The sequence below is a fragment of the Grammomys surdaster genome, unplaced genomic scaffold, assembly GCF_004785775.1.
Source record: "Grammomys surdaster isolate TR1022 unplaced genomic scaffold, NIH_TR_1.0 100, whole genome shotgun sequence".
NCBI lineage: Eukaryota > Metazoa > Chordata > Mammalia > Rodentia > Muridae > Grammomys > Grammomys surdaster.
Window position 1 is genome coordinate 4,924,152 of NW_021604579.1, and position 19,905 is coordinate 4,944,056.

The window sequence follows — 19,905 nt, forward strand, 5'->3', positions numbered from 1 at the left end:
ATGAATGAACAGACAGGCTATAAAGCAGATTTCCCTTGCTATTCTCAATTCATCTTTTGTGGGGTTTGTTATTAGTACTGTTGTATTTTCAGATATGTGTTTTCTCTGGGGCTTGGGAGCCCAGAGAATGTTGTAGCTCATTTTTTTCATTAAGATTTAATACATTTTTGTATGTGAAAAAAAAAAAAAAAAACCAAAAAAAAAAAAAAATGAGATCCCTAATTGAATGAAGGATATCTATTTTAGCATGTTTAACTGGAAAACACTACAGGCATTCCACTAAAGTCAGGGACAAGACAAAGACATCAAATGTCATTATTTTAAACATGCTCAGAAAATCTTCATACAATTTACTACAAAAAAAAATTATGAAAGTAGGTCAGCTGTGGTGGCACACACCTTTAATCCCAGCACTTGTGAGGCCGAGGCAGGCGAATCTGATTTCAAGGCCAGCTTGATCTACAGAGTGAGTTCTAGGATAGACAAGGCTATAAAGAGAAACGTCTCAAATAAAGAACAACAACAAAAAAGCTATTAACTGCACCTAAATTAATCTGCAACATAATTTCAATTAATATAACAAGAGCCAGTTTGTGAAAGCTAATTCTAAAATTCACACAAAAAAATAAGGGAGATAGAGAAATAGCTCAATGGTATACCATTTGTCTAGAATATACAAAGACCTGTGTGCAAGCCCAGTACTCCTCCAAAAATATAAAAGAAAAGGAAAAGGAAGAAAGAAATACCAAGAAAATCCTAAAAATGAAGAGAACTAAATTAATCAAACATCAAAGCCTCTTGATTAGTTATTATAACAAAGTATACTGGTGTATGAATAGATAAGATAATGACTCAAAGTCCGGAAAGAGACCAAGTCACACTGTACAGGAAATTTTAATACAAAAAGAACGTCACAATTTTAATCAATGAGGAAAACTATTAACTATATATAGTAAGTTTTGGACCAGACTTGGTGGTACAGGCCTGTAATCCTAATTACATGAAGTGAGACAAGAGGATTCAGAGCTCAAGGTCTGCTTTGGCAGAGCAGTACTCAGTAGCAGAGCACCAGCTTAACCTGAGCCCTAGCTCACTCTCCAATACTGCAATAATACATAAACAAATGTCAGAGGCACAACAGTATAGCCATCCAGAAAAAGTAAATAGTAAAATTAATTTAAAAGTAAATTTTGTAGTGAAATTTTGGTTTCTTTAGAACCACAGAAATATAAGAACGTGTTTTCGTTAATCCCAGGTGTTGGATATGGGACTGCTTTGGATTGTCCACAGCAGCTGACTATGATTTGCCTCGTGCTCTACTCGGGGTGTTATTTTGCCAGCTGCAGATAGATTTTGCAAGTGAGTGACATTTAGAATTCTGGGGATTTTTCAGAGGATATATAAATGCTAGAGCCCCAACAGTAGGGGCTGGTTGGCCGGCTGGTGGTTGGATTAGGTCTGTTGTGGTTTATTCAGTAGTCATGTTTGAAGAGACGAAAAGAAGAAACTAGGTATCCTAATAGCAAAGATCTTGCCCCAAGGAACGTGATGCCCCTAATCAGCAGGAAGTAGTCTAAGGATCTTGTCACCCTCTTTTCCCCTGTCCTTTTTTCTCTCCTACTTAGTGTTAGGGGGGGTTGAAAGGGTAGAAATTAGGATGAAGGAGGATGGAAGAAAGAACCCACAAAGTAGCCAATGTCCGGCTACACTATTTAATATAAAATAATAAAACTACAAAATTTCAAAAGAAAGAAGGGGCTATGGAGAGGGATCAGTTAGCAAAGTACTTGTCACACAAGCATGAAGACCTGAGCTTGGTCCCCACCACTCACGTGAGAAAGCCAGATGTGGTGGCTCACTTCCTTCATTCCAACAGAGGGAAGCAAAGGCAGGTGGATCTCTGTGAGTTCAAGGACAGATGCCTTACATAGCCAGCTTCAGGACAGTCAGGCCTACACAGAGAGACCTTGTCTCAAGAAATCAAAGTGCAGTGCATGTCTTGAAACAAGGCACTTCCGGAGGCAGAGACAGAAAGATCTCTGATCAGGCCTGCCTGATCTACAAATCCCAGGACAGCCAAAGTTATACAAAGAAACCCTGTCTCAAAAATAAATACATAAATAAAAAATAGTATTAATAAAAATAAATAAAAGTAAAATATACGGTGGAACCCAGCATAGTGTTACATGCATTTAATCCGACATAAAATCAGGAGGTAAAGACAGAGCAGATTTCTGAGTTCCAGATCGCCCAAAGCTACACAGTGAGACCCTGTCTTAAAAATAAACAAAAAAATAAAGTGAAGATTTGATGAAGACAATATCCAACCTCTGGTCTATGTACATGGAGGAGGTGGAAGGAGGGAAGAAGAAGGAGGGTCAACTCTAAATACCATAGGTGAAGTAACACTTTACAATGGATTTGATTAAACTTTACCATTAGTTTTGGATGCACAAATCATTCAAACCAAAATGTATATGAACGCAATTTTTTAAAAATAAGTTTGGGGCTAGAGAGATGGCTCATCTATTAAGAACACTTGCTGTTCTTTCAGAGAACCCAGATTCGATTCCCAGCACCCACATGACAACTGACACCCTGTCTGGCTCCCATGAGCACCAGCATGGTGCATATGGTGCAGTCACATGCAAGCAAAATACCCATATGCATAAAATTGAAGATAAATAAATTCAATTAAAACAAACAAAATTAGATGCTTGATAAAAAACAAAAGTATTGTATTTTAAAACACAAAACAGCCAAATACAGTCCTATACCAGAAACTGTAAAAAGAAGTATTAGAATCAATGCAAGTTCAAAACCAGCCCTGTCAATACAGTAAGTCTGAGGCTAGCCAGAACATTCATGCTTACACATTTATGCATACACACACACACACACTCCACAAAAGAGGGTTGGCAGAATGTTTGCCTAGCATGTACAAGTCCCTGGATTCCGTTGTAAATATCATAACAATAAAAAAAAGCAAAACAGGTAGAAGTTATATGAACGCAGTCTCCCCAAACAGTTTAAAGTACACCTGGCAGTTCACAGCTTCCGTAATCCCAGCACTCAGAAGGCTGAGGCTGGCAGTGAAAGTGTGGTGGTATGTGCCTGCAATCCCAATTCTCAGGAAGTGCGGACAGCTGATCTTTGGGAGTTTAAAGCCAGCCAGGGTTACATGCTGAGACTCTACCTTAAAAAAAACAGTAACAAACAAACAAAACATCACAAACAACTGTTAATGCTGCAGTGATTCTGACCATCAGAAAAACCACACAAAACAAGCTGAGACATCACTCACCTTAAACACTTCAGAAAAGAACCCAGATCCTATTTTTTCACGGGTGAAGTCATCCAAACTCGTCAGTCTGGAAAAGGCACTGATAATCGCACGATATGAAGATGATGAAACTCTTCCCACCTGCACAGTGTTCCCATCTCCTCCACCACCTCCTTCAAATTCTTCCAGCCGCTCCACACGTGGGGGAAAGCCTGCAATCGAGTTCCGCTTGCTCCGATCCATGGTCCCAATCACTTCTTCATTTAAGAAGAAACTCCACACGTAATTGTTGTTCAATTTTACTTCTTTTCCAGTGTGATACTACAGGAAAAATAAACACATACACACATTTTACTAAAACCATTAATGACTACAAGAAAATTAACAAACTCTCAATGCAATAATATTTCCGTTTGTACTGATTTCCAGATCTAAACAATATTTCTGTGTCTTCACTTTCAAAATAACAGTGATAAGCACAAAAGGCAAGCTGTAATAAACCCACCCTTAATGTGACTAGAATATGAAGATAATAGATTATGTTCTTTTAGAAAAATTAAGAATTATTTCTTTCATTTCATGTGGATGAGTGACTTGCCTGCATGTGTATGATATGCTTGCCTGACACCCAAAGTGGTCAAAAGAGGCCTTCAGATCCCCTGGAATTGGACTTAGAATTTTTGTTATCCTGACTAGTTTTATATCAACTTGACACATGTAGAGTAACTTGGGAAAAGCAACTCTCAACTGTTGTTTTAAAAAACTAAATTCCAGGGCTGGAGAGATAGCTTAGCTTAAGAGCACAGACTACTCTTAACCTGAGTTCAATTCCCAGCAACCACATGTTGGCTCACAACCATCTGTAATGGGATCTGATGCCCTCCTTCTGCTGTGTCTGAAGACGGAGACAGTGTACCCATATACATAAAATAAATCTCTTTTAAAAACAAACAAATAAAAGAAAAAAACAAATTCCAAGTGTTCAATTTTACCAAACAAGGACTCAGGAGTCAGAAGCTGTGGTGAAAGTCACCTAGCTCAGAAAGGCAGCTATCTTACCCAGCTGACCTTCCTACTAAGCTGACTACTACACCAGCCCTGCTGTGGGGCCCATATGACCTTGAAGTCCTTATTCTCCTGCCCCTACCTCATAGATGCTAGGGTTAGAATGCTCAGAATTACTTGTTGCTGCTTGTCAAAGCTTAACGGGTCTGATTTTACATTCTCAGCTAAGTGGGGAGAGGTAAAGGATTTTACCTCTGGGCTGAGCTGGCTTGGTAGGAGTCTTGTTACAAGTATAGCACAATAAACTGAAATTTTTTATATGTTTATTTTGAAAAATAGCATATCTTTGCTCATAAGACCTATCTTTCTTTTTTAAAAGAAGGTGTCTTATTCAGAATCCCAGACTGGCCTCAAACCAGATTCTCCTGCCTCAGCCTCTGGAGTGCTGAAATAGCATCTACTTATCACTACATCAAGCTCAAACATTTTTTAAGAGGGAGGAGAAAAATCTGGGGATTTATTTTGTTTACAGTAACACCATGTTTTAGTTAGGGTTTCTACTGCTACAATGAACTACCACGACCAAAAAGCAAAGTCAGGAGGAAAGGGTCATTCGGTTTACACTTCCACATTGTTGTTCTTCACCAAAGGAAGTCAGGACAGGAACTCACACAGGGCAGGAACCTGGAGGCAGGAGCTGAGACCCTGGAGGGGTGCTGCTTATTGGCTTGCCTCACATGGCTTGCTCAGCCTGTTTTCTTATAGAATACAGAATCATCAACCCAGGGATGAAACCATCCATAATGAGCTGGGTCCTCCCCCATAAATAACGAAGAAAATGCCCTTCAGCCAGATCTTATGGAGGCATTTCCCAATTAAGGTTTCTTGCTTTCAGATAGCTCTAGTTTGTGTGTCAGGTTGACATAAGACTAGCCAGCACACACAATTACATAAGCTCAGCAGAAGAGGCTAAGAATAATGTGGGCCAAGTATTATTCAAGGCTAGCCTGGGCTACATAGCAAACACATCTCTTTTTTTTTTTTTTTTTTTTGGGTTTTTCGAGACAAGGTTTCTCTGTGTAGCCCTGGCTGTCCTGGAACTCATTCTATAGACCAGGCTGACCTTGAACTCAGAAATCCGCCTGCCTCTGCCTCCCAAGTGCTGGGATTAAAGGCGTGCACCACCACTGCCCGGCAGCAAGCACATCTCAAACAAACAAACAAACAAACAAACAAACAAGGTCTGCCTCTGCTATATAGCAAGTTGGGCAGGCATGGACCACATGAGATCCTGTCTAAAAAAATAATAAAGTAAAAAAGAGCTATGTATGTTTGTACATGTATGCTTATAATCTAAACATTTAGGAGGTAGAAGACAGGCAGTTCAGGATTTCAAGTCCAGTTACAAAGCAAGGTTTTTAGGCAAGTCTATTACTACAGAAGAAAGTGTCTTCAAAGAGGGAACGAAGGAAATACACATAGTAGACTATATTTAGCACAGTAATGGCATTCTGGTCTTCTGAGCACACATCAGAATGCCATGGAAACGTGGACGGTGAAGACTGTGTGGTGAGGCTTCAGAGAGGAGGACTCTCCCGGGAGCTGGGCTAGAGGCCATTCACACTCTACTCCAGCAAAGAATCCAGTGGTGCTTTTGACCATCCATCCATCTCCTCAGAGCGGCAGTGAGACTGCATTTATAGATAATTGTTGTTTAAAGTTGTTTGAAGGAGAGAATTCCAAGACAACAGAACAAAGGGACTGTGGCATAGTTGTTGCTCACAGTATTTACAGCTTACTGAATGGGGAGGGGGAGGGGGAGGGGAGGAAGAAAAAGGAGAAAGACATGAAAATGTGCATTACAAAAAAAAAAGTATGAACCCTGTCAAAGTTATGGATAGAAATGTGCAGCTTAGTAAGGAAATGAGCCTGAAGCCAATGAAAGTTGAGGGTGGGCAGACTAAGACCAAGCAGCTGTAGCTGTTGAAGGGATTAGCCCCATTATGGAGACGCTTGAGACTTTGTACGAGCTCAACAGGAAACAAGATACCACACATTGAAAGCTCCAAGGTGTCACAAAGCAAATTTCTTGAGAGTAGCTGAGAGGACAGAGCCTTCAGGGTACTTACTGGAACACTGCTGCCTGAGAAGCTGGTTCCCCAGGTCCAGCCACAGACCACACAGGGATGGCTGCAGCTGTAATCTCTAGAGGGCCTGACTACTCTTCTCCTTCTCTCCTCCCTTTCCTTCCCCGCCTCCTCCCGCCCCTTTTGAGTTTACTAAGACAAGGTTTCTCTGTGTACCCGTGTGTCCCACCCTCAAGCTCACAGAGATCTGCCTGCCTCTGCCTCCTGAGTGCTGCAATTAAAGGCGTGTGTCACCACTCCCAGCCTTCCTGGCTACATTTTAGAGCTGGCAGAACTTGGCATTATCAACATGGTGCTGATTTTTCAGGCATTCCAGATACAAGAGGTGGTCATGGAGGCTGGTACCAACTTAGCAGAGGCCAAGCAACATGCAGCAGGTTTGGAGTCTATGCATGAGAATATTGAGTGGTCTGTGGATGAGTCCATAAAGAAGCCGGACTTAAAGTGGAGACTCTATGATACTGGAGGTACAAGAAATGTGAGACATCTCCAACAAGAGCTGCAAGTACTCAGCACAGCTTATTCAAGAGGAAGGCTGTGTATACTGTAGGCAGAACTGTAGGGTCAGGGCTATCCAAGTCCACTGGAACCCAGACAATGTCATGAGGAGCCATGAAACTACATGGTTTGATGTTTGTGCTGCTACGTTTTGGTCTTGCTTTGAGCCAATTATTCCTTTTCTGTGCCTCTATTCCTTCTTTTAGCATGGGAATGTTTACTTTGTGCATTGTATATTAGAAGTATATAAAAAAATTTTTCTTGATTTTCTAAAGCCTCACAGTTAAAAGCCAGCCTTGGAGCCAGGCATGGTAGTACATACCTATAATCTCAGCACATATTAGGAAGATTCAAGAGAGTCAGTTCAAGGTAACCCTTAGCTTAGCTACACTGTGATTCTCAAGGTCAGTCTCAGCTACATGAGACACAGTCAAGAAGAGAGAGGCAGAGAACACATCTTGAGACTCAGAAGAGACATTAGACTTGTGAACAGGGTTAGAGCTGTTAAGGCTTCGGGGACATGTAAAAGATGACCTAAGGGCATTCTGCATTATATGATGAACGCTGAGGGAAGCAGAAGCTGCCTTGTCAGCCTTACTAGAAGAGGAGATGCCTAGTCTTACTGCAACTTGATATGCTGTGGCTGGCTGATACCCACAGAGGCCCTTTTCTCAAAAAAAAAAAAAAAAAAAAGAGGAGTGGATGGCAGGGGCAAGATGAGAGGAGGAAAAAGAAACTATGGTCTGGATTGAAATAAAAATTAAAAAAATAAATAAATTCTGAGCAAGAAAAAATAGATTAGCCAGGCAGTGGTGGCACACACCTTTAATCCCAGCACCTGGGAGGCGGAGGCAGGATGATTTCTCAGTTCGAAGCCAGCCTGGTCTACAGAGTGAGTTCCATCCAAGACAGCCAGGGCTATACAGAGAAACCCTGTCTCGAAGAGAAAAAAAGAAAGAAAGAAAAAAAGAAAGAAAGAAAGAAAGAAAGAGAGAAAGAAAGAAAGGAAGGAAGGAAGGAAGGAAGAAAGGAAGAAAAGACAAAGAAAACTAGATTAACACTGGGTCAAGAAGGGCCACGAGTGGAATAATATACTTTAAAGCCACAGTTCTCAATCCATGAGTCCCTGACCCTTTGGAGGTTAGGCACAGAGGTTGCCTAAGACCATTGGAAAACACAGATGGTTACAATATGATACATAACAGTAGCAAAGTTACAGTTATGAAGTAGCAATGATATGGTTGTGGAGTCATCACAGCATGTATTGAAGGCTTGCAGTAGTAGGGACGTTGGGAAGCACTGCTTTGGGTATGAAATTAATAAAGGATGAACTTGTGATGGTTCCTTTTGACTAGTCTCCTTGATGATGAGATCCCTAGACCATTAGTGAGGCACATTTGGGTATGTCTGAGAGGTTTCCTAGAGAGGATTGGCTAAGGAGAGCAAACACAGCTAGAATATGTGTAGCACCAACACGAGCTGGAGTCTGAATAAAGGAGGTCAGAGAAAAAACCAAGTGAGTGCCCGTAGTCTGCTTCTTTATCCAGGAGATGTGAGCAAGAAACTCCCACAATTACAGAGCTGCCTGCCCCCACGCCTTCCCTACCACGAACAGCATCCCCTCAGAACTGTAAGCCAACACAAGTTCTCCCTTAAATTGCTTATTGAGAGGTTACCTGTTCACAGCAAGGAGAAAAAACCACTAATATAGAAACTAAATTCATAACAGCAAATGCTTTGATAGGGAAAAAAATGGGACATGGAGTGAAAATAAAAAGAATTCTAATGTTTATGTTTTATTGCCTTTTACTAAAAAACAAAAACCTGCCAGGTGGTGGTGGTGCATACCTGTGATGCCAGCCCCTGGGAGGCAGAGGCAGGCAAATCTCTGAGTTTGAGGTCAGCCTGGTCTATAAAGCAAGTTCCAGGTCTGCCAGAGCTACACAGAGAAACCCTGTCTCCAAAACAAATAAACAAACAACAACAAAAACAAAACTTTACAAACTGGCAAGGGAGCTCCTTCCACCAAGCCTGGTAACCAAGCCCTGGCAACCTGAGCTGGCTCCTTGGGACCCACATGGAGGAGGAAAGAATCAACTCCCACAAGTTTTCTTTTTCTCTCCACATGCATGCTATGACATGTACACACACATACAAACATATAAACACACATATACATACACAAACATGCATGCACACAGCATACAGACATGCACATACTTTCTTTAAAAGTTCAATATAAGTTCAGGCAGTGGTGGTGCATGCCTGTAATCCCAGCACTTGGGAGGCAGAGGCAGACGGATTTCTGAGTTCGAGGCCAGCCTGGTCTACAGAGTGAGTTCCAGGACAGACAGGGCTACACAGAGAAACCCTGTCTCGAAAAACAAAAAAAAAACAAAGCAAAAAAAGTTCAATATAGCACAACACAAATAAAGTAAGACCCTGTCTCCAAAAAATTAATTTTAAAATACAGTTGTTATTTAGGATAATACTGTCAGGTCCCAAAACTTGTCCCAGGTTTATGAGACCTGACAAATACTTATAAAAGTAATATTTATTAAATTGTATTTTCCTACAGTTTAAATTTTTTATTTTGTTTTGTGTTTTGGGTTGTTTGTTTGTTTAAGGCAAGTTCTCTTAATGTAGAACAGGCTGGCCTCCACCTCACAAGAGATCCCCTGTCTCTGGCTCCTAAGTGCTAGAATTAAAGATGTATACACACACACACACACACACACACACGACAAAGCTCTGGCTTAAAATATTTTTCAAATTTTTTTTCTTTTTCTTAAGTCTATTGCTAATATAACAGTTATTTGACATGTGTAAGTCAAGAAAACATAAAACAATTTGGTGAATAAACAGCAACCTAGTATGTAAGCCAAGCCTCCAGATTCTCGAACTATTCTGCAACAGTTCCTCTACAGTCCAAAGAATATTTAGATCCTACACTAAAGTCTCAAAAGCATTGTGAAAACTTTTAGGAGAGTCTAACTTACATGAATCATAAATTTAAAATAGAAAAGAACGTGTTTAGCTTAGAGTCCCTCTTACGCGCTAAAAGTAACATTACTCATTAGGCAGCAGGGACAAACGGTAGACAGTGCAGTCCCTTAATTCATTAATAATTTTTTCATAATTCTGAAAAAGGAAAGTGCCCAAGCTGTGCCTTCTGTTCCCGTGGCAAGCCACTAAATAACCATACTTTACTTCATTATTATTACGTATGTATGCATGATGTGGTTTACATGTTTGTGCGGGCTATATGTTCATGTATGATGGTGCATATGCACATGTGTCTGTAGACATGAATTCCTGGGTGCTAGATGTCAAACTCGGGTCCTCTGCAAGAGTAGTTAAGTGTTCTTATTAATGAGCTTCTCTCTAGTTCCTCCACTGCTTTTTGTTGCTGTTGTGTTGTTTTGGTTGGTTTTTGAAGACAGGTTTCTCTGTGTAGCCCTGGCTGTCCTGGAACTCACTTTGTAAACCAAATTGTCTTTAAACTCAGAGACACTCGTGCCTCTGTCTCCAGTGTTGAAATTAATGGCACCATCACACCTGGCTCTCTGACAAATTTTAATTAGCTATCAAAGGTAAGAAAGTTATGGGTAGCTGGGCAGTGGTGGCGCACGCCTTTAATCCCAGCAATTGGGAGGCAGAGACAGGAGGATTTCTGAGTTTGAGGCCAGCCTGGTCTACAGAGTGAGTTCCAGGACAGACAGGGCTACACAGAGAAACCCTGTCTCGAAAAACCAAAAAAAAAAAAAAGAAGAAGAAGAAGAAAGTTATGGATAAACCACACAGAGCCTGTTGATATGGCTCAGCTAAGTGAGTAAAGGCACCTGCTGACGACCTGAGTTTGATCCCTGGACTAACATGATGGAAGGAACCAACCTGCAAACCTGCAAGCTGTACTCTAACCACTACAGAGCCTGTTCTCTTATTCTGGGTATGTGTACATACACAATCACACACACACATGCCCACAAAATGATAAAGTGTTTAAAGTTACCAGGCATAGTAGCATGTACCTTTAATCCCAGCACTCAAGAGACTGAGGCTGTTGGATCTCTCTGAGTTTGACTGAGGTCTACATAGTGAGTTCCAGGACAGGTAAAATACATAGTGAGACCCTGTTTAAAAGTAGATAGAGCCGGGCATTGGTGGCGCATGTCTTTAATCCCAGCACTTGGGAGGCAGAGGCAGGTGGATTTCTAAGTTCGAGGCCAGCCTGGTCTACAGAGTGAGTTCCAGGACAGCCAGGACTATACAAAGAAACCCTGTCTCGAAAAACAAAACAAAAAGTAGATAGACAGACAGACAGACTGACAGAACAAAACTAACAAAACTTTCCTGGGGGACTTGGAGGAGACTGCTGTGTTTTAAAGCATATATTTATTAATTCAGGGAGGAGCTCCTTGAACCAAGGTAAGCACCCAAAAGGCAGAGGACAACTTACAGTTTTAAAATCAGAAAATATACTATTTGTAATGTATGAAATGTTAATTAAGTAAGATGTTTTCTGACCCTGAATTACTTGTCTTAGGTCTTATTTACAGAGTATCACCTTTTAAAAAGTGTATGTTTATTTTTATTTTATGCAATAAGCGTTTTGCCTGCATGTATGTAGGTGAGTGCCAGGTGTCCTCAGAGGCCAGAAGAGAGCACTGTATCTCCTATGACTAGAAGCAGACAGTTGGGCCCTGCCTGCCATACAGATGCTGAGTACTGAACCAAAAGCAGCCAGTGCTCTTCTTAACCACTGAACCATCTCTCCAGCCCTGGAATAGTACCTTTTGACACTTATGGTACCCTTCGAAATATAAATTTTGGCAGCAACAGACAATTAAAATAACTCTTACACTTACCAGAAAGATGCAATGATTGAAAAACATGTATTTTCGGGCTGGGGCTACAGCTCGGTTAGCAGAGTGTTTACCTAGCCTGTACAAAGCCCTGGGTTCATGCCTTGACATCACCAGATGTGGTGCACATGCCTGTAACCCTAGCACCCAGGAAGTGGAGGTGGGAGGACCACAGATTCAAGGGATCCATGGACATACAGTGAGTTTGAGGGTATCCTGAGTCACCTGAGACCGTAAGAGAAAGAGAAGGAAGGAGGAAGGTAGGAAGAAGAAAGGAAACAAGAAAAACATGGATTTTAAGTACTACACAGACTACTTGTTCAGTATGAGTGATTTGTTTGTTTTGTGTTTGTTTTCAAGACAAGATCTCTCTGTGGAGCCCTGTCTGTGCTAACACTAGTCTCAGACTCAGACATCCTCCTGCCTCTGCTTTCCAAGTGCTAAAGACAAACGTGTCAAACCTGACAGCTAAGTGTGAGTTATTTTAAGCTGGTAAGAACTTGGGTTTTTTTCTTACTGCTGGGATGGAAGCCAGAGCCTCGCACATGCTGGATAGGCATTCTTCACTGAGCCTGAGCCCAGGCAGAATACGGACTTTCTTATAAAACGAAAATTGGTAACACTCCATCTCTCACACAACAATAGTTCAGGTAGAGTCTCACTGCTTCTCAACTTCAAGCATGTGAAAATCTGCCTGAGGGAGGCTGGATCTCCTCATCAAGGAGGTTGCGGGTGTGGGGGAGGCAATCCTGGCATTTTAGTGGGCAGGAGCCAAAGAAACTGAATGTCCTGCAATGCAGAGCACAGTCCTGCACAACAAAGACTTGTCCTCCCTGGAATGCCAGCAGCACCCAGCTGAGATGCCTGCACTGGAAAAAGCTTCATCGCTTTTGTCCTAAAACAGGAAATGGCCTTTAGTGGTCTTTCAAAAATGCCAAAATTATGTGGCTTACAAGGAAACAAACACATTTCTTGTTTGGCTTTTAAGACAGTCTAGTTATATAGCCCTGGATGACCTAGAACTTGCTACACACACCAGGCTGGCCTTAAACTCGGAGATCCTCCTGCCTCTGCCACCCAGGCAGAGATTAAAGGCACTGGGATTAAAGGCCTGCACCTGGTCAAACATTTCTTGTACCTCTGTTATTAAGTGGACTTTTAGAAGAAAGGAGAAGAGAGTTGAGGGGAAGAGGAGGGTGGAGGAAGAAAGGGAAAAGGGAGGAAGAGGGAAATTGTAACCCAGCCTCTTTTGTAAAGTTAATTTCATTTACATTGAGATTGGAGAGGCTGGAAGGATGGCTCAGCAGTTAGGATTCCCAGCACCCACGTTTTGGTTCCTAACCTTTAGCATGTAACTCCAGTTCCTGGGGACATGACATCCTCTTTGAATCTCAACACTGCATGCACATGGTAATCAGACATACATGCAGGTAAAACACCCCAAAACCATGAAATAAATTTTCTTTTAACTTTTCTTTTTTTTTCTATGATTTTTCAAGAAAAGGTTTTTTTTTTTTTTTTTTTTTTCCTGTGTAGTCCTGGCTGTCCTGGAACTGGCTCTGTAGACCAGACTGGCCTCAAACTCACAGACATCCATCTACCTCAGAAACTCCCACCCTGCCAGTGATGGCCTTAAAGGTGGACACTGTCACCACGCAGCCTTAAAAACTTTTTAAAAGGGCTGGAGAGATGGCTCAGTGGTTAAGAGCACTGACTGCACTTCCAGAGGTCCTGAGTTCAAATCCCAGCAACCACATGGTGGCTTACAACCATCTGTAATGAGATCTGATGCCCTCTTCTGGTGTGTCTGAAGACAGATACAGTGTATTCATAATAAATAAATAAATAAATAAATAAATCTTAAAAAATACATATATTAAAAAAAAACTTTTTAAAAGAAACAAAGTAGGTAGAATTAGAAGTTGTGATGCAGGCTGGTAAGACAGCTCAGTGGGTAACGGTGCCTACCACCAGAGTTCCATCCCCAAGACCCACATGGTAGAAGGAGAGAACTGACGAGGAAGGTATCCATACCCTCTACGTAAACAAATAACAAGTGTATGCACAGACACATACCAAATAAACAGAATTTTAAATAGAACCACTTTTTTTTTTCAAGACAGGGTTTCTCTGTGTAGTCCTGGCTGTCCTGGAACTCACTCTGTAGACCAAGCTGGCCTCGAACTCAGAAATCTGCCTGCCTCTCCCTCCCAAGTGCTGGGATTAAAGGCGTGCGCCACCACCACCCGGAGTAGAACCACTTTTTAAAATTACAGTTGGAACCAATTGAAAAAAAAAAAGATGATAAACTAAATATCCTATACTTTTTAAAATTTTTCCAAAATGGAAATTCTAGAAACCATTTCCCAACCAATCAAGGAAACTTTGAGGATTCAGATCACTCTCTTAGCTGACATGCTTCTATAGAGAACTGCAGGTACCACTTACCATGGCCCATACATTCTGACAACTGTTTCTGTTTTTTCAATTTATTTTTATTTTATGTACATTGGTGGTTTGCCTGCATGAATGTCTGTGTGAAGGTGTTGGATTCCCCCAGAACTAGAACTACAAACAGTTGTGAGATGTCATGTGGGTGCTGGGAATTGAACCAGGGTCCTCTAAAAGAGGAGCCAATACTATTAACCACTGAGCCATCTCTCCAGCCCCAACCAATTATTATATGCATGTTTCCTCTAATCTTCATGATATCTCTGCAAAGTATGCATTATCGCCCATGTAAGGGGGGAAGGTCACTGAGTGTGGTGGCACACATCTTTAATCCAAGCAATGGGAGATAGAGGCAGATGGATCTGATCTACAAAGCAAATCCCCTTGCCATGAATTCACAGGGAGATTTCTGTCTCAAGTAATAAAAAGGGCAGATAGGTAAGACTGTCAAATTAAGACCTGTTGGAAGATAATACAGGGGTTCAAAAGTTAAGTTTCCAAAGCTAAGTAAGCACTTACCACTATAAAGTGTCTCCCTCCACAAACACAGCTACATTCCTGTTAATTACAGGAAGTACTACTAGTCTCTACCCTCCCTGAACAAAGAGACTAAAATATATACAAACCATATCTTGCCAGCAACCTCTAAGGCAGGGGTTCTTAACCTGTAGGTTGAGACTCCCTTGAGGGTCTCATATCAGATATTTACGTTATGACTCATAACAGTAGCAAAATTATAGTTATGAAGTAGCAACAAAAATAATTTTATGGTTGGGGTCACCACTGGGGAACTGTATTAAAGGGTCACAGTGTTAGCAAGGTTGAGAACCAATGCTCTAAGGCTTTTAAAAGACTACAGTTAATTATTATAAAGCAAAAACTACCATTGATCCTAACAGACTTCTTTTTGTTGTTCAACTGTTGTGTTTGTTTGTTTATCCTAGGGTTTGGTTCATATGGAGGTTTGTTTATTGTTGTTGCCTCCTCCTTGACGCCCCACCAAAAAAAAAACAGATTTTCTAAGGAATGGATGACAAACTAGCAGGGAAAAAAAAAGCCAATTCATTGCCATTCCTTCTAAACACACAGTGTTTGTTTCTTTTTCTTTCTTTTTGAGACATGGTCTCATGGAAGGCCAGGCTGATCTCAGATTCCCTAAGTAGCTAAGGATGACCCTAAATATCTGATACTCCTGACTCTACTTCCCAGATATGAGCCAACACTCCCAGTTTTATACACTGCTGGGTCTCTATGCTTGGTAGGCAAGCACTCTACCAACTGTGCTATGTCCCCACACTCACAGATGTGCTATATACTAACATCACAAAACAAGGCAAACAACACCTCACAACAGTGAAGGCACAAATAAAACCCTACAATAGACAGAGCACTATATTGTCAGGCCAGTACTAAGAATCTTCTATGTTCATACACACACACACACACACACACACACACCTCAAAAAACAAACAAACAAAAAGTTGGTGAATTAGACTCTCAAAATGAGGAAAATAGCAAATTTTACAACCAAGATAAGAAAGAATAGAAAAAGAATACAAATATAATATGCTGATGTCCTAATTATTTTGTTTTTTTCTAAGATCATAAAAACTCTTTAACTGATCTAAAAGTAGAATAAGAATTTGTTCTGTGTGACATGTAAATTGGCCATTCATTTTCCAGAACAGGAACACTGACAAGCATATTAGCTGTGTTTCAAGACCAAACACATGACAGGTCAGCTCAGCAGTCCTTTACATGGACTAACACAGCAAATACAGACACATTGCAGGATGGTTGCATAATTAAAACTAAAAGCAATACTGCTGCGTTTGACACTCTGCTGTGAAGTAATAAACTGCAACTGCCATTCAAACCAAAGGCTATCTAGCATAAAACTGACATCCCCTACTTAGCTGCAAACATCACAATGGCATCTGCTAGTGCCAGACAGATCAAAAGATCGTTCTTAAAAGGGTGTTGGTTCTTTTGAGTAATTACCATATTTGCTATGAAACTAGATCCACCAGGCTCAGGCCAGGCAGTGGGCCACAACATAAAATAGAAATTTAGTCTACGAGTTACAAAGGCATTTGGAGGTAAATTAGTTCAAATGTCTTAACCATTTACAGGAATCTCTGTAGTTTTTGTTTGGTTTATTAGTTTGTTGCTTTATTGAGACAGAGTTTCACACTAGTCCAGGCTGGCCTGGAACATACAGTAACCCTCCTGCCTCTTCCTCCTAAGTTTACTCCTCCTGAGATCACTGGTATAAATCACCACATAGAAGGACTTCCTTCTATGAACTGCCCATGTGAGATCATAGAGATGGCTCAGCAGGTAAAAGTGCTTGTGGAGCAGACTTGAAAACCTGAGTTCAATCTGTGGTACTCACAGTAAAGGAAAGAGCTGACTCCAGAAAGTTGTCCTTTGACATCCTCATATGTGCTAAAACCCCACCCATACAGAATAAAGAAATGTGATTTAAAAAAATTAAGCTGTGTGACCAACTATGACAACAAACTTCTGATCTTCCTGCCTTTATCTCCTCAGTAACAGGATTTCTGGCATGCACCACCATAGCAGTTTTATACAGTCATCCAGAACTCATGCATCCTAGGCAAGCACTCCAGCAAGCAAGCTACATCCCCTGTCCAGATGTTCAGATTCTTACAGATTTTTTTCTTTCCAATAAAAGATAAACATGGCTTTGTAGTATGTATTACTTTATTTGAATACTGGATCTGAGGCTAATAGTTAAAACAGCCAGTAAATAAATACCAAAACATATATTTTTCTTTAATAATAGTCCCACTATTTCATAGGTATGAATGATTTCAACAGCATTTCAGACTAGCTGGAAGGACGTGAACTACAACCTATAATAGTTTTCATATATCACACATGACAGTTGAAAATCTTTAGTGAGCCGACACTGTGCTCACACCTGTTATCCCACAGGGAGAAGGCTGAGGCTAGATCTCTCGAGTTTGAGTCCAGCCCAAGCTACAGCATGAGATCCTGTCTCAACAAAGTAGGGTAAAATCTTCAAAGATATCTGCTTCTTTGTTGTTGTTGTTTTTGTTTGTTTGGGGAGTGGGGGGGGCTCCAGATAGAGCTTCTCTAGCCTCTCGTCCTGGAACTCACTCTATAAATGAGGCTGCCCTCAAACTCAGAGGTCTGCCTGCCTCTGCCTTCTGAGTGCTGGGAAAAAGGTGTGTGTCACTACCGCCCGACTGTAGTTAATCTCTCAATTGCTGAGCTATCTCTTCTGCCCTCCTAGCTCTGATTTCACCCATCTTTTGACTCTTCTATCCATAGACACAATCCACTTATGTGCTTAGTGTTAACTGTCAACTTGACAAAATCTAGACTCCAGAGATAGTCACCTCATGTGAGCATGCCACTGAGGGTCATCTTGACTGCATTCATCAGGTGAGAAGCCCCATGCACTGTGCAGAACACCACTCCTGGCTTTGATCCTGGAGAAGGGGAGCGGAGCAACAGCATGCTCACTCAATCTCTCCCTGCTTTCTAATTATGAGCGAAATGTGACCTGCCACTTCCGATTCCTACCACCTTGACTTCTCCACCACAGTGGACGGACCCTGGGATTGTGGGTCAGAATGAAGCCTTTCTCTTTTAAGCTGCTTATTTGTAACGTCTGCTGACACGACAGTGCCCATGCACGTGACATTCTTTCTCCTCAGTGTGTTCTTGGTTTCTTCCACATGGAAGCAACTAAATGAGAAGTGCTCTCTGACCTTTCAATCTCCTTTGTCTGTGCTTTGATATGATATTGTCCAGCACAAATCCTTATTACAGCTATCTTACTGTACATTAATTGTTGCTTATCTGTTTTCTTCTGGACTATGAGCTCCATAAGGACTTGGACTTGAACGTGCTCACCTTCAAATGAATTATGGTATATGAATTTTAGCATTGGATATAAGTCAAGATTTATAGTAAGGGGGAAAGGTAAAATCTAGACATTGAGATTCAAATTTTAGGGTTTTTTATTTTGGATTTAGTTTGGCTTTTTGTTGTCAAGTGTCTGAAATGTGTTCTGGTGCATGTGTACATCTGCATGTCCACTTTGTGTTCTGAAGACAGAATCTCTGACTGGATCTTGCTGATTATACTAGACTGACTGGCCAGTGAGCCTCAGGACTATCCTCTCTATTTCCCTAGCACTGGGATTATAGATACATGCCATTCTATCATAGCTTTCTATATGAGATTTGGAGATTAAACTTGGGTCAAATCCTCATGCCTGTACCATAAGCACTTTGTCAACTGAGCTATCTCACCTTATGGTGACTCAAACTCTATACTAGAAGAATATTCATTCTTTCTTTTTCTTTTCTTGTTCTTTTTTTTTTTTTTTTGGACAGGGTTTCATTGTGTAGCCCTAGCTATACTGAACTTACTCTTTAGTCCAGGCTGGCTCAAACTTAGAGATCCTCCTGCCTCTGCCTCCAGAGTACTGGGTGGGATTAAAAGTATACAGCACCATGGCTGGCATATATTTATTCTTTCATTTGCTTAATCAACAAATTATTTATTTAGCATCTCCTAGAGGCCATATACCATGCTAAGCCCTTGAGAGACATGCACACAAGAGGATATATACAGGTTCAAAACAACTATTAACTTAGTGAATCTTGGACAGTGTGGTAGTTTAAATAAGAATGGCCTCTACAGGGTTAGAGAGATGGCTCAGTAGTTCAGATGGCTCAGAACACTGGCTCTGGCTGCTCTTCCAGAGGTCCTGAGTTTAATTCCCAACAACCACATGGTGGTTCACAATCATCTGTAATGGGATCTGATGCCCTCTTTTAGCATGCAGGTAGGTGTACATGCAGATAGAACACTCATATACATAACATAAATAACTGAATCTAAAAAAAAAAAGAATAGCCCCTACAGATCCATATATTTGAATGCCTAGACACCAGGGAGTCTGGAAAAACACAGGATAAGTGGGTGGGGTAATACTGAAGTAGGTGTGGCCTTGTGGAAGGAAATTTGTCACTGGAGGTAGGCTTTGAGGTTTCATAAACCCAAGTCAGGCCCAGTTGTTTGCTCTCATTCCCTCTGTGTGTGTGATTTAGCAGCTAATGCTAATTTTCAGGTCCTTCATATTTTGTTAACCCAGAACCCAGGCTAATGGTTGTCATGACAATGGACTAAACCTCTGAAACTATAAGCAAGCCCCCAATTAAATGCAGTAATAGCACATACCTTTAATCCCAACACTCAAGAGGCAGTAGCAGGTGGATCTTTGAGACCAAGGCTAGCTTGGTCTACTGAGCTCTAGGGCAGCCAGGGCTACACAGAAAAACCTTGTCTTGAAAACAGAAAATCAGTTTTCTCTTATCAGAGTTGCCTTGGTCATGGTATCTCTTTACCTGAACAGAACACTAAGACAGGCAGTCTATGAGAAACTTATATCTTCTAAAATCTTCTCTATTTCCCAATTCTTTTTTCATTTCCATCTTTTTTGAGACTGTCTTTCTATGTACTCTAGGCTATCTTCAAATTTAAGATCCTTAAGACCCTGTACTGAGATCACAGGCACAGGCCATTATATCAGCTTCTCAGTGTTCTCATTTTCCTTTGGTTTTGATATTTTCCAATTCGTTAGTGAAAGTG

General features: G+C 41.0%; 1 protein-coding gene across 1 annotated transcript in view; it reads right to left on the reverse strand.

Annotated features, from left to right (window-relative positions):
* Nucleotides 1–19,905, reverse strand: part of Tesk2 (testis associated actin remodelling kinase 2) — a 93,122-nt gene that overhangs the window by 63,990 nt on the left and 9,227 nt on the right. The window contains exon 2 of the mRNA XM_028784763.1: nt 3,305–3,604. Within this exon, the coding sequence (XP_028640596.1) occupies nt 3,305–3,526 (222 nt within the window). The 5' untranslated portion in view covers nt 3,527–3,604. The remainder of the gene's footprint in view (nt 1–3,304; nt 3,605–19,905) is intronic.